Consider the following 16,167-nt stretch of genomic DNA (forward strand, 5'->3'; position numbering starts at 1 on the left):
TTGTAGTAATATTATTCTACCAACATCTATGCATTTATATCAATATACTATATGCCTATATAAATGTTCATATTTATCTTTGTATATATATACATATATATTTTTATATGTATGGGAAAACATGTGGTACCCACAATCGCAGCAACTCTTACACTGTGTAGCCGTAGTAGTGAGACACTTCCATATCTCTTTGCCTCTGAACAAAAAACTGCAGTTTCCCCAAAGCAGTGTATTGGGCAGCATTCTCACGCTCTTGCTGGGCCCGCCTTTTCATGGCTTCACGCTCTGGCCTTTGCTCCTTGGTGATGGGATTTGATACTACAGGGCCAGGAATATCGGGTTTCCTCCATGGAATTGGTTGGCGGCTGAAATCTTGGAGTAGGTACTGGTTATGAGGCTTAGGCGGTGAACGGAACTCGTTCCCAGCAGTGGAAACAGGCTTGTGCTGGACAGAAGCGCTGGATGAGGTTGAGTGGGGTTCAGGCCTAGCAACAGCAGACTGAGATACACTAGGCTGGGGAGCATTGGCCGATCCCTGTGTGTATGTATTGGTTACACTTGGCTGAGATGCTTTGGTGGAACCTCTGAGACTCGTGTTGGCAGAAGCTGGTTGAGACAGGCTGACTGCGGTAGGTTGAGCCGTGGTAGGATGAGGCCGTGCAGGGTATGGTACAGTGGGCCTCCTGGAGGCCAGAGACTGTGGCCTGTGAGGAACGGGTCGAGCCTGAGGCTTCTCTGGGGTTAGAAAAGGCAAAGGAACCAACTTGACCTTGCCAGGGGGAGGCAGCTCATCCTGGGATGGGGATGGACACTGGCTTTCACTCCTTTCCCTTTTCTTGACTTGAATGTTTCTAGGGCCTTTACCCTCATGTGGAATATCCAGCCATGATTTCATGGCAGAGTCTCGTGTGCCGCTTGCAGTTTTCTTCTCATTCTTCTTTCCTAGGGCATGAAAAACCTGCACTGACTCCCACATCTGCACGCCTAGGTTGGTTCGAGGTCTTTTGAAGGTCTCTTGGCTAAGCTCAGGGTGGCTTCTCTTGTGCTTCATCTTGGGAATGCTTGCCTTCTCTTCTGCTTTCAGTTTGTTCCCTGACTGCTTGGTTTCTTCACATTTCTTGGGATTGCTTCCCCTGATCCTTTTGGGCTCATTCTGCCCATGGCTCTTTGTTTTGCTCACCCTGCTGGATGCAGGCTTTGGGGTCTGGGCTGTGTTCAGGGAAGCCTTGTCACTGGCTGGGGTGCTACACTCAGTTTCCTCTTCCTTCAGCAGGCCCTGTGGCTGCAGCTGCTGGCCTTTGGCCTCGGGAGTTCCATCCACACTTTCCAAGGCGTCGTGCTTGTTCTTGGACACTTGATCAGTGGAATACTTGGTGACCACAGAGTTTTCCTGCAGCAGAATCTCATTGATGGTGTCTGTATCTTTGATATGGGTTATAGTAGAAATATTGGATTGCTGAAAATCTGTGAAGGAGGTGAAAATCTGGTTAAAATGAATGTCTTGACCATCACAGTGATATCTTTTAGCTACCCACTGTCACATTCCATTCCATTTGTCTCAAGACTCAGAGTATCCAAATTGGCCTTGTTCCATGTAGACTTCTGTCTTGGCCCTAAGGTTAATGTCGACCTGCAGCTGCTAAATGTCAGGTGGAGCATCCTGACTTTCTGTTAGTTTCTCAAAGGCAACCAGAGGCTTTCAAACCTTGCTTTCAATTTCATCCTAATGCTTATTCTCTGTGTCTGGATCTGCTGGAGGCAAGACCAAGGTACTAGGAATGTTTACTACTGGATTGATATTGGAATGTCTCCAAAGTCAGGTGACACATGTTTCTCTCAAGGACTTCAACATTTATGCTTGTAGGACTTGGGTTGTCTGCAGTTTGTGACTGGCAAAATTTATGATTCTAGAAAGTTGTGATTCTAGAAAAGTGTATGCATTGCCAGGGAAGTTTCTACTGATGTAAAGAAATCACAGCAGAATCAGTCCCTGGTAAGTAAGATGCTCCATTTATGCACCAATGATTTAAGGGCATTGTCATCACTGAGCAAGGTGTTTCTAGCAGGTAGTTTTAAGCACCATAGACAGGATCGTGAGTTGGAAGATCGTGATAGCTACTCTATGTAAAACTTGTGCTAATTCATTTTCATTATTTCTTTTCCCTTTTCCTCTATAGAATTGTTGTCAGTGAAATAAAAATGAAAGAAGTTTTAAAAGTAGGAAATGATTTGGACATCATGTATGGGTCAGAAGTAAAGTAGTTCCTTACTGTGTTCTTGACTCTGGGTTCAAACAACAAAAAACCCAGCTTTATAAAGTGTCATCTATTTATATAGTTGTCGATTATTGCCAGTGTCCTGTAAGTAAAATAGGTGTTGATTCTCACCCTGATCTGAGAGAACGGCAAGTGAGGGGCAGTCAGGGAGGGGAGGACAGGTTTAGCATGTTTTGAGTGCATTTCTGAGAGTTGAGTGTGTGTGCATGTGCATGTGTGTGTGAGGGAGAGACGGGGAGAATAGAGAGCTAGAGAATGTGATCATGCACTGGATGCTTCTGGGACTTGAACTCAGCCTTTTTTCTTTTGCTGCTTGACTTTTTCTTAGGCCTGATGTATTCTCGCTTTTTTTAGGCATCTATTGTCTGCATTTGGGAACTGACAATGAGATGTTGAAAACACTTTGCAGGCTGACTTTGAAATTTGTTCCTCAGCTCTCAGGCTCCTGATTAGCTAGGCCACAGGCATGATTCAGTGGTGCTCAGCTCCAGGGTGGAATTCCTGCCCATGAAATATGCAAAATATATATTCTCACCTGCTTCCTTTGGGCAGGTTCTCTGCACACAGTAAAGCAAGTTTATCTGCTATTATCAAAACTAATGTTTGACATATTTTCCAATGAAAGCAAAGAACTCGAACAAGAAGGGGATTAATTAGGGAGAATGGATTGTGAGGACAATGTAGACCATGGCCTCACTGAGTGTGCTTTGGGTGGCATCTAAGAGCAGCACAGCCATATTTCCTCACTTATGTATTTACTTAATTATCCAGTGCAATTAGTGGCAGCACTGAGGTTTGAAGCCGTCAGTGCTCCACCACTGGAGCCATACCCTTGGCCCTCTGCCTCATGGCAGAAATTGGAGGTCTCCTTGTGAGTGTGGTGGGTGAGACTGAGGATTTAGACTATATTTGTGGAGTAGTGGAGACTCTATGCAGATGCAGGTCAGCCCCTCGTTTTTGTGCTGCTAATCCTGTTCCTTTCTGTTGTCTGTGCTTACCTTGAACATTGGTTTCTGGGTGGTGTTGAGCAGACACAGAGTAGTAGATTCCAGAAGTGGAGACTGGTGGTGGGACATTTGCGGGCTGAACCTCTTGGAGCATCATCACGATTTCTGGCTGAGGAGCAAAGACCCTGCTCCCTGTATAGGACACAGAGCCATATGATTGCAGGCAGGGACCAGGTTCTCCAGATAATAGAGGGCCCACTGTGCTTTGGTTATAGTAGTAAATTTGGTTGTTTCGTTGGCAGGGAAGTAACAAGCTACTACTCTCTTGTTGTGGAATGTGAGATAACGTCCCCTGAACCAGGCTGGCAGACAGCGATGGATACAGAGGGACTATGGCATTTGCATCCGCATATCGAGATGTCATAGTCATTGAAGGGACTGCTGTGCCCTGGTCAATGAGAGTCAATGTGAAGTCTCCCAGTGCAGAGGACTTTTTATTGTGTCCTGTGTACTCCCATTCAAAAGCACTGGCACAGGAGGAGGCTGCAGTGGAGATGTGGTTCTGGCCAGTAACCCCTGACAGCATGGGTGTGCTGGAATGTTGGCAAAGACCCGTGAGTGGCTGCAAAGAGGTGCCAGAGGTTGATGGCAGTGGCCATGCTGAAGTGAAGGCTGGGGTGGAGACTGTGGAGATGTTGCAGCTGTTGCCTGTTAGAGAAGTGGCATCGTTCTCCACAGGAAGAGGAAGCTGTAGTGAGTTTGCAGCTCCAAGTAAAGATGGATGCTGGAAATTGTCTGCAAGAAGCAAGGGGTGGTTAAAAAATGGATAAGGTTGCCCAACTCTCACTGTTTTGGAGGAACAGCATATTGGAAGCTGGCTGTGACTGACTGGGAATGCTCTCATTCCAATAGCCACCCACATTCTTCTGATGAACTTGGCAAAGAGGTTCAACAGGAGACACCAAGTGGTTCCTGTGCTGTTTCCTAGGCAGAAGCAGGCTTCTCCTTCTTGTCCTGACTTTCCCTGAGTCACTCCTAACTGTGTCCTAGCATGTGAGCCTTTTGAATCTCAGGTATCCTCAGTGTACTTGTTAGATCACCCATTCAAGAGCAGGAAACCTAGGGGCAGAGGCCAGCCTGATTGGCTCAAATACTTCTTTTGAATTACTATGAGCACCGTGTTCCAAAGGGTGAGCAGGTGAAGAATGCCCAGAAATCAGGAGAACTTGAACTTCCTATAAGCCAGTGGATGTTGGTCTTGAGAAAATAGTTTGCATTTTTCTTGTTATTGTGTAACCTTATAGAAATCTCTGGCCATTTTTAGTGCTTACTTAAAACACAGACCAGAAGATAAGTAAAGAATACAATGACCACCTCAGAGTTCCCAATATACTTTTTGTAGGAAACCTGAAACCCTCTGCTCTGTTGGGTGGCTCACTCCGGTAATCCTAGCTACTCAGGAGGCTGAGATCTGAGGATTAGGGTTCAAAATCAGCTGGAGCACAAAAAGACCTGAGACTCTTATTTCCAATTAAGCTCCAGAAAACGGGAACTGGGACTTGGCTCTAGGGTAGGATGGTAGCTCTGAGCTGAAGAGCTGAGGGATTCTCCCAGGCCCTTGTCAAAACCCATGACCCACACAAAAGAAGAAAAGGAAGGGGCCAGGAGTTTGGCCTAGTGGTTGAAGTGCTTGCCTAGCATGCATGAAGACCCGGGTTCGATTCCTTGGTACCACATACACAGAAAAAAGCTAGAAGTGGTGTTGAGGCTCAAGTGGTAGAGCTCTAGCCTTGAGAAAGTCCAAGGACAGTGCTCAGGCCCTGAGCTCAAGCCCAGGACTGGCAAAAAAAAAAGAAGACTGAGACGTTCTGAACTTCAAGTCACTCATCAATGATATATTATACATGCTGAAAACAATGATATCAGTAATAATATTGAATAATGAATGTAAGTGACATATTATACATGACTGATATGGAACAAAATAGAAAGACATTAAAGCTAATTTGGATGTATGTCAAATATTCATTATAGTATACTTACCAATAAATAAAGTGATCTTATTACATATGCAATGTTGTGAAAACAAACATTTTCTCATCTATTTCAGACAAAAACCATCACAGGATTAGAAAGTGGTTTTGAATTATATGTGTGTGTGTGTGTGTGCGCGTGTGTGTGTGTGTGTGTGCGTGTGCATGTGTGTGTGCGAGTGTGTGTGTGTGTGTGCGTGTTGTGTATTCTGGGAGTTGAACTGAAGTTGGTATAGGTATAATGTGTGTGGAAGCAGAAAAATGCATTAAATGTAAATATTCAAGCAGTCATGCTTTGTTTTTGCTAGTCCTGTTCTTGAGCTCAGGGCCTGAGCACTGTCCTTGGACTTTCTCAAGGCCAGAGCTCTACTACTAGAGCCTCAGCACCACTTCTAGCTTTTTTCTATGTGTGTGATACCAAGGAATTGATCCTGCATCTTCATGCATGCTAGGCAAGCACTATACCACTAGGCCAAACTCCCAGCCCCCATGCTGTTTTTAAATACAGATTTTATTCTTATACTTCTGCATGTGAAATGTTTGAAATTATACTTTCAAGATAAAATTCTGGAAAGGACTATTTTGGACAATAGGGCCTAATATGTTCTATGTAACTGTTGTATCATGTTTACAAGGTGAAAGTTTTCAGAGCTCAGAGGCTCAGAATTTCTATTTTCTGGTCTTTCTCAGCTTGTGGAAGCTGTTGAATTTCCTTAGCGAAAGCTTTCTTTCTCCACTTAAAGGCATACCCCTCCAATCTGTTCTTATATCGCTCATCTCTCATTCTTCTCCCTGGATTGACAATAGTGAATCTTCCTTTTCATGAACATGGATAACTCTTCATTTATTCGACTGCTCCTTTGATTTTCTCACCAAAGCTTGGTAATTTTCAGCATGTACATCTTACACCTATCTTTTGTAATTATTCTAAGTATCTCATAATTTTGGTAGTATAAATGGCACTCTCAATTCAATTTCCAGTTGCTTTTTGAGAATGATTAATCATTGTCTTCTGACCCTATATCCTGGACGTTAGGTAACTTGTTTTTTTTTTTTTTACATCATCCCTCATGCCATATACATGGTCATAATTGATATAGATCAATATTTTTGAATGTGCAGGAGACCTAGTATCCCTAGCACATGGGATAGTGTGGTTAGACAATCACTTTTTTTTTTTGCCTGTCCTGGGCTTGAGCTCAGGGCCTCGGCACTGTCCTTGGACTTTCTCAAGGTTAGAGCTCTACCACTTGAGCCTCAGGACCACTTCTGACTTTGTTGTTTTTTTTTTTTCCAATGTATGTGGTACCAAAGAATCGAACCTGGCTTTTTCGTGCATGCGAGGCAAACACTCTACCAGTAGGCCAAACTCCTAGTCCCAGACAATCACTTTTGTCAGGACATTAATACCAGATTGGACAATATAGCACAAATGTAGAAAAGAAAAAATCAGAACAAAGAAAGACAAACCAAAATGATTTCTCTAAATATCATACCTCAATGTAAAGATATTAATTGTTCTAGCTGGGTATTTAAATCAACTTAGTATAAATAGCAGCATCAAAAAATCTTTAAAAACCGTTTGAAATGGGAATTAATGCACCATCTATCTGGCAAATATCATGTAACCCTTATATAACAGTAAAAATATATATATATATATATATAAACGTTTGAAAACCAATCTGAGAAAAATATTGATACAAATGTAAAATAAACACTTAGAATTCTATCATTATCATCATAATTTACAGCTTTTAGTTGAAACCTGCTTCTGATACAAATTAGAATACTTTATTAAAAAATGCATGTTCAGCTCTCATGACTCAAGGCTGTAATCCTAACTACTGGAGCTTGAGGTTTGAAAATTATTATTTCAAGCCAGTCCTTCCCATAAAGTCTGTAGGACTCTTATTAACGGTTAAATATCAAAACCTGGAATTGGAGACCTGATGAGTTGTAGAGCTCTACCTATAAGCTAAAAAGCTCAGAGACAGTGTCAAGCTTGGAGTTTAAATCTTGGTATTCATACAAACACACACACACACACACACACACACACACACACACACACACACTCACTTCCATGTAGTCTAAATATAAGAATGAAAAGTAATGTTGAAATATATTACAGAACCTTCTGTGTAATCCCTCTCAAGAAATGTTCCTTAAAATAATTTAGAATACATATCTAAAATGTTTACATTGCAAACTGTCAAGGCTCAGTAGCTCCCTTCTCTAATCCTATTTGGGAAACAGTCTGCTGGACAGTGGTTTGAGATCCATCTAGGCTGGTTACTGAACACCTCATCTCAATCAAATAAGCCCTCTGTTAGTAGATCATGACTGTGGCCCAAGGTACAAGAGAGTCCTTCCTAGGTGGTAGGATCATGGTTCAAGGTTTGCCTGACCTAAAATTTCATATCTTCAAAAAAAAACCTAGCTAAAACAAAGAAAGCTAAAGGAGTGGCTGGCACCTGTGCCGGCCCTAAGTTAGTCAGGTTGACAAAAGGCTCGTTCAAAGCATCATCTGTATTCACAGTCAACTAGAAAAAAAAAAAACATATAACAAACCTAAAGCAGGAACCAGCTAAAAGTGACATCTCAGAAACTGCTTTTAATGATTCTCTGTTTTAACCTTAGTTGGCTTTTGGTCCATCAATGTGGCTAACACTAACTTCATTTTGCCTGGCTCTGGTTAGATTGCCCTCGGTTTTCTGTGTGTGGATTTAAAAATGTTTGATCCTCTTCAACATTCTATTGAAACCACCGCTGTTTTCTTGAGAATGTCTCCATGCTCTTCATGTCTTTGGCTCTGTCTTATTTCTCATCACCTTCTTCATCTTTTCTTCACCTCTAGTTCCTGGTGAACCTTTCCTTCTAGATCATCTGCCTCGTTCTAGTCCCGTCATCCCCTCTCTCTTCCTGTTTTTCTCTTTACCTTGTCTGAGCAGAAATATGGAAACACACACTATGCTTAAATTTACTACATTTGATATAAACGTAACTATATAGACATCAAAACCTATGACTCTAGAGACATAATGTTTTATTTCATAAATTAATATGTTTCTATGACATATAATCCGTTAGCCTAGTTTTGATTAAGTTCTAAATACTAAGTCCCAGTGATTGTAAATAGAGATTCCCTCCTGGAACACTTGTTGGTTAAACTTGTCATTTAAAATATGATGTAAAAATCAATGTTAATAAATTCTCCAATTAAAAATTTTTTACTACATTTGAAATACCAAAGTGGAACTAATTTTTAGAGGATACTGTTACAAATGAAGTATCTTGGTATAGGGATTTCAACACGACTAGGTTTCCTTCTCCATTAGTTTGTTTAAAATTGACTCTCTGAAGAAATCTGTAGCTTCATTCTCCATTCATAAATGTCATTAAAAATACAGTGCTGGAGGCCCGGGAGTTTGGCCTAATAGTAGAGTGCTTGCCTAGCATGCATGAAGACCTGGGATCGATTCCTCGGTACCCCACATACATAGCAAAAATCTGGAAGTGGTGCTGAGGCTCAAGTGGTAGACTGCTAGCCTTGAGAAAGTCCAAGGACAGTGCTCAAGCCCTGAGCTCAAGCCCAAGACGGGCAAAAAAAATACAGTGCTGGAAAACAAAGCTATCACAAGATAAACAATTCATTTTCTTCATGTTGCAGACAAAGCAACAGATTTTTGTCACAAAGTAAATCATGTGGCTAAGTCATATATACCTAGTAAACATCACAGCCCAACATTTCTAATTCAATACTTGAAGCTGTTTTGATTCTACTATTAAATTTAGGGAGCAGGGGAGTCTAATGAAAACTCTAAATCCCTTTTTCTTCTTACCTGACATACTGAGACAATGGGTAATATCAACTGGAGAAACAAGGGATGAAGAATGACACTAGAGGATGTGTGCGTAGCTGAAGCTAAAGAGCAAGAGTGTGTCCAGTACGGAGCTCACTGGACACTGGTCACTAGCGATGATCCAAATATACGCCTGGACGATGCCATGGAAACCCCAAGATTCTACCAAGTAGTGATAGGTTCAGTGGGAGAATGATGTCATTACTCAGGCAGTTGAAAGGCCTGGAGTAGCCAATCACAAGATCAGAATCTGAACCAGAAGCTGGGTTTGGGTAGAGAATGGCAGGAGAGCTCTAGTAGCTCTTTAATGCTTGATCTTTGGTGACTTGAGGTCCTGCAAGACAGACAGGAAATCCCCTTTCGTCTACGTTCTTATATTGAGGACATCACCTCAGTGTTTCTCACCAATGTTCATTAATAGTTATTTTTAATTTGCTTATTTTGCTTTCTATATTATATGATAATTACATATTGCATATATAGTTCACATGTTTGAGGGATAAGGAAAGGGACTTTGAGATTGAAAACTTCATTGTTCTGAAACCGTTTAGTTGAGCCATTTGAATTTTCAAATAGTAGAAGCAGAATGAAAGAGCTTTTTACCTAGTTGAAGAGTAGTGTTGATGATACCTTGTAGAGGATGATGTCATCTAAGGCACTTGCTTTCTAGTTTCTTGCCCCTGAAATCCTTATTCTGGGTTGTTCTAGCCATGTTGGACTTGGATCCCTCTTTATATTTCTCTTGTTCACTTAGGAACTGGTTCTTGGAAAACCTATTAGGTTTTGCATTCTTTTTTATTTCATTTTAAAACTTAATTTACTTTATTCTTATTGTAGTGGTGGTATACAGAGGTATTGCAATTGCACAAGTCAGGTAATAAGTATATTTCCATTTATACAGTATCTTCCGTTCCCTCATGCTCTCCCAGTCCCTCTTGACTCTATCCACAAGTTATGTAGCTCACTTTCGTTGGTGTCCAGTGGGCTCCACTGCTCTGTTTTTGTCATTTTACCCTTGAGTTCTGTACACCTCCCAAACCCTTCTGAAGAGGTATACTTGAATACACCATACATAAGGTAAAGAAGACAGATCATCAAAAATTAAAAACTAAACAAAAGAAAGGGGGAAAAAGGATGTTTCTTCCCTCCACCTTTTGGAGTTCATTTCTGAATTTTATATGAATAAAAAGAGGCACATGGGCTTTGCATTTTTGTTTCTCTCCTAATGGTGCCCTCTTTTGTTCTCAATGTTTGTGATTATCTAGAATCCTTTCTAATTTATATCCCAATGCATTTTAGATCTCATTTTTGCACATCCAAAAGAACATGCACGATTTGTGTCTCTGAGTTTGGCTTAGCTCACCTAACATGATTTGTTCTAGTTCTATTTCCTTGCAGATGATATTACTTTATTCTTCCTAATGGCTGTGTAAAATTCCATTGTGTATAGGTACCACATAGTTTGGATCCACTCATCTATTGTGGGGCATCTGAGTTGCTCTATATCTTGCCTATTATGAATAGCGAAGCAATAAAAACGGTCTGTGTTTAGTTTTTTTGAGGAACCTCATACTGCTGTTCAGAGAGGTTGTACTCCTTTACATTCCCACCAATATGTAGAAGAGTTACTTTCCCCCCAAGATTTCCAACAATATTTGCAGTTCAAATTCACAATGTTGGACAATCTGACAGGGGTGAGATGGAACTTCAGAGTTGTTTTAATTTGCGTTTCCTTTATGGCCAGGGTTGATGAGCATTTCCTCAAGTGTATCTTTGCCATTCTCACCTCTTCTGAGAAATCTCTACTTAGCTCCCTTGCCCATTAAGTGATTGCTTTATAAGGTTTGGTAGGGGTTGGTTTCTTAAGCTCTTTGCGTATATTGGATATGAGGACTTTGATATATGGCTTGAAAAGGAAGATCTTTTCCCAGCAATCCTTTTTTTTTTTGCCAGTTCTTTCGCTTGAACTCAGGGTCTGGGCACCATCCATGGGCTTCTTTTTCTTAAAGCTAGCACTCTATCACTTGAGCCACAGCACCCCTTTTGGCTATTTCTGTTTATATGGTACTGAGGAATCCAACTCAGGGTTTCATGCATGTGTGGCAAGCACTGTACCACTAAGCCACATTCCAGTCTACTTGTAGTTTTTGAATGGCTGATTGGAGATAAGAATCTCACAAGGACTTTTTTTTTGGCCAGTCCTGGGGCTTGAAGTCAGGGCCTGAGCTTTCTCAAGGCTAGAGCTCTACCACTTGAGCCACAGCACCAGTTCTGTCTTTTCTACATATGTGGTACCGAGGAATCAAACCCAGGTCTTCGTGCATGCTAGGCAAGCACTCTACCATAGGCCAAACACCAGGCCCCACCCAGCAATTCTTTTTTTTAATTTTTTATTGTAATTAATAAAAATTTTACATGATATTTGCCAGATAGAAGGTGCATTAATTCACATACATTGATACCCTTTCACATGTCTTGGTACCCATTACCCTCCTCCCCACCCCCCACCCGTGTGGTTTCCCCCCCCACCAATTCTTTTATAGTTTATTTTTTTTCTGGATTCTGTGCCTTGAGCTTTTTTGATCAAGGCTGTGCTCTATTGCTTAAGCCATAGTACCACTTCTGGCTCGTGGCTTAACTGTACATAAGAGTCTTGTCACAGACTTTCTTAACTGGGATGGCTTTGAACTGTGGTCTTCCTGAGTAGCTATGATTACAGGCATGAGCCCCTAGTACACCACGAGTTGTGCATTCTCATACTCATAGATGTCAACTCCTAGAGATACAGGTCTCTTTTTTGCATAGCCCTGATACTTTGAAAAGTAGTCTCTGCCCATTAGAAGCAAATACTAAAGAAATGGAATACACAGAGGAAGGCAGACTTCTGTCTGACTTAAAAGGCTTTTATTGTAAAGATGATATACATAGGGGGTACAGTTACTTAAGTCAGGTAACGAGTACATTTCCTTTTGAACAATGTTACCGCCTCCCTCATTCTCCCCCGGGTTTGCCTTCTCCCCACTTGAAGTTATATCGTTCATTTCCAACATAGTGTCTAGTCCGTGTCACTGCTAAATTGGCTTACCCTTTATCTCACCATTTCTGTGCTTCTTCCAGTGATAGCCAGACCAGTCCCCACAATTTGTGTCAGAAGAAAAGGAATGAATATGGAGTCCAAGATAAAAAGGATGTCATTCTAGTTGAAATTAACTGGTTTTACTTAACATGAAACTATCAAGCATATTCTGGAGCAAGGCTCCTATTGCAAACTCTACATAGTAATCTATTGGTTTGTGTACTTATAGTTGCTGAGAAACATTGCACAGAAAACCAACTAGCGTTACCTTTCTACAATTGTGATGATTATTTCTATGTCAAGATGACTTTACACCTGCCTAGGTAAATCAGTACTGTCCATGGTAATATCTGGCTCAACCTCATGAGGCTTGACCTCACGAGCCTACATCTCCAGCCCAGCTTCTGTGATATTCCCCAAGTCTCTGCATGTTTTCTGTATTGGGTAGACAGCATATGAGTAGGCCATCTGTTCAGATTGTTAGCAGAGTCCACAGCTACTGTAGAGGCATATACACAAGACACATTTATTATAGAAACAATCTTTGTTTTCATTCTTGTGTATATTTTTATTCTCTTTAAATAGTTGTACAAAGGCAGTATCAACCATCCATTTCCCATCAAGAGCTCCAGAAATCAAACCAATGGCTTAGTGATTGTCTGTTTTAAGAAGATGGAGTCATAGGATGTTCATTTGGGATGTTCATGTGCGACATGAGGTGTGGGACATCACAGACCAGCATTCCACATTTTGTCTTGGAAGTAGCGAAAGAGCCAGGTGCTGGTGGCTCATGTCTGTAATCCTAGCTACTGAAGAGGCTGAGATCAGAGGATCACAGTTTCAAAGAAGCCTGGGTACCGTAGTCGAGGAGACTGTTATCTCCAATTCAACACCAGAAAACTGGAATGGCACTGTGGCTCAGAGACAATGCCCAAGGCCTGAGTTCAAACCCCTCGATCAAAAAAAAAAAATCAAATAGCAAATTCCCATTGGGTATGATCCAACTAAGGCTGTGCTGTATTGATGAAATCTACTCTCTTAGATACTATAGTTACAATACCTGGTCATGTGAGACATTCCACCAATGCTGGTTTAAAGGATGGGGGATCCATGAGTGATGGTATTTATTTATTTATTTATTTATGAGCCAGTCCTGTAGACTGAGCTCAGGGCCTTAGCACTGTCTTTGGGCTTTCTCAAGGCTGAAGCTCTAGCACTTGAGCCACAGCACCACTTCTTCCGTTTTCTATGTATGTGGTACCAAGATATCAAACCCGGGTCTTTGTGCTTGCTAGGGAAGCACTCTACTGCTAGGGCAAACTCCAGACCTGGTCCATGAGCATTTTTGTTCATGATCAGACCTCTACTGAAACTGCAACTCTCATTTGTGATTAACTAGAGATAAGAGCCCAAGGGGCTTTCATGCCCAAGCTGATTTCCAACCCCAATCCTCTGATCTCAGCTTCCTGACTTGCAAGAGTTAGAAGCAGAAATCTTTTCATTTGGTTGGCGGGAAAGATTTGTTAATAATTTAATGTGAAGTATAAATGTGCTCAATTGTAAGTTGCAAACCAATATGATATTAGGGATTTCTTTTCACTTTCATGTTTATTGAAGTTTTAGAATCAGGGAAGTTTTTCATAATTGTCAATTTTGTTGTAACATTGCCACCTTGACAATGTCAAAGGTACTGATCAGTTTCTTTTGTGCCGTTATATATACATTTGTTCATTTCTTTTCATCTCTCTTTTTTTTTCTTTGCCAGTCCTCGACTTGATTTCAGGGCCTGAGCACTGTCCTTGGACTTTCTCAAGGCTAGAGCTCTACCACTTGAGCCTCAGCACCACTTCCACCTTTTTTCATGTATGTGGTACCGAGGAATCGAACCTGGGTCTTTGTGCATGCTGGGCAAGCACTCTACCACTAGGCCAAACTCCTGGTCCTCTTTTCATCTCTTTTTTTTTGAAATTTAAACATTTTTACTGTTAGGGTGATTTACAGAGGGGTTACAATCAGATAAATCAGTTAATGAGTACATTGCCTTTTAAACAGGATTATCTGCTCCCTCATTATCTCCCAGTTTTTCCCCTTTCCTCTTCCCTGCCCCTGCCAGGTTATATAGTTCATTTCCAACAGTGGCTAGTGAGTCTCACTGCTGATGGTTTAGCCTTTGTCCCTTTGCTTTCCCTTCTCCTCCCCAAATCAAATGAACGTATATAAAGACAAAGGGTACATACATTTAAAAAATAGTGACAAAAGAGAATATACCAAGGAGAAAAAAGAAAGAAAAAAAGAAAGAATTGCAAACAGTACAATAAAAAATCTCTTGATTCCATTTCTTAGAGTTCATTTTGATCCTAGAGAACGTTCTATGATCATACGTACATAGCTATTGAGCCCTTGTGATCCTCTCCTAAGAACAGCTTCCGGTCCATTATATGATGAGTTGTCTCTGTCCCAGTGTAGCCAGGTGGCCTGTGGGCTCCATCCCTGATGTTTACGTTCCTCCTAGAGGTACTTGGATAGCTCCAGGGCTCAGATATGACCACCACTGCAGCCACTGCTGTTGTGACTGCTGGCACAATCACTGTATGTGGATACCGAATTCTGTCTTCTTATGCAAGCAGTTTATAATTTTCTTCTTTGGTATAAATCTCTGTATAAACAATAGCTACGTTGGAGTGACTGTCTAGATGTGAAAAGCTTGATGGGACCCTCAAGTTCTGCTTCCTCAGGGGACTTAGTTGGGTCAGTTATCCATCTGCCATCTTCTCCAAAATTCAACGTTTTAAAATCAATTTATTCAATTGTAACGTCTTTGTGAAAATGACTAGTAGGAAAAATGATACACATTCAGGTGTGTAAAAGTAGGGAGGTACTGGTGAACCATTCTAATAATCCTCAGGAAGCTGGGACCCGAGGATAATGGTAGAAGTAGATATGGATCAAGTGACTGTGCATTGGCCTCAAGTATGAGTAAAAAACAATGCAATATAGACTACATTTGGTTTCATTCTGAAAATGTACTATTGTGCCTCTGACTAGTGTACGTCTAAATGGTGCGATGAATTATATTTCAGGAAAGTTTTTTGTTTTATTGTGTGGGTCCTGTGGTTTGAACTCAGGGTCTGAGCACTCCCTCTGAGCTTTTTTGGCTTAAAGCCAGGTCTCAACCATATCAGCCAGAGCTCTTCTTTTGGCTTTTTGATGGTAAATTAGAAATAAGTGTCACACAAAATTATGTCACAGGAATGATCATTCCTGCATAGGCTGTCTTTGAAGAGCAATCTTCAGTCTGCAGCCTCTGCGCTAGCTAGGAATACAGGCACGAGCCAAGGGCTCAAGAAATGGTTTTCAGCAAAATTTAGTAAGCTTCCTACAATGATCCTCCACCCTGTGTCCTTCTACTCGGTTCTCCTTTCCTGTCCTCTCAGTCGCCATCGCCCACTCCCCATCCAGCTGTGCCTCTTGTGGCCTCTGAAGTGGAACACAGGGCCCTGCAGCTTGACTGCAGTGACTCATTGCTGTGCCTGTGCAAATGCCTGTCTCCCTGGGGTTCTCCTGGAATAGACACTAGGAGCAGATTTTGCTTGTGCTGGTCCTTTGCGGCGAGTGGTGTGGGAACCAGCAAGGCAAGAAGGAGCAGTACAGGACACATTTAGTGTTTTGTCTACTTCACATATTTGATCTTGTCCACCCAGTAACTCCAGATCCTCAGGTGGGAAATTTAGGTTGGAAATCTAGGTGCACTTGCATTCTCTGAGGAATTCAGACACTCAGGCCTCCATTGGAGGACTCGACCTTTGAATTTAATGTGATCCCAGCCCACAGCTGAACCTCACAAATCAAGTGGACCAGTGATACTAGCCCTGTGTGTTTAGTGATTAATTGAAGTATTATAGCACATCTTGCTGCCCTGAATAATTAAATGGGTACTGAATAAATAAATAAATGATCCTAAATGATGAG

At 41.5% G+C, this 16,167-nt stretch overlaps 1 protein-coding gene and 1 long non-coding RNA gene across 2 annotated transcripts in view; one reads left to right on the top strand and one right to left on the bottom strand.

The window, feature by feature from the left end:
* Positions 1 to 16,167, top strand: part of LOC150060537 (uncharacterized) — a 491,819-nt gene that overhangs the window by 195,262 nt on the left and 280,390 nt on the right. The window lies entirely within an intron of this gene.
* Positions 149 to 15,639, bottom strand: LOC150060545 (uncharacterized protein C2orf78-like). The gene is given in 5 exon segments (XM_090336245.1): positions 149 to 1,483; positions 3,282 to 4,018; positions 9,102 to 9,155; positions 9,158 to 9,184; positions 15,579 to 15,639. Coding segments are annotated over 5 exon segments (2,214 nt in total).

The sequence above is a fragment of the Megascapheus bottae genome, chromosome 7 (assembly GCF_031878675.1).
Source record: "Megascapheus bottae isolate mThoBot1 chromosome 7, mThoBot2.hap1, whole genome shotgun sequence".
NCBI classification, from domain to species: domain Eukaryota; kingdom Metazoa; phylum Chordata; class Mammalia; order Rodentia; family Geomyidae; genus Megascapheus; species Megascapheus bottae.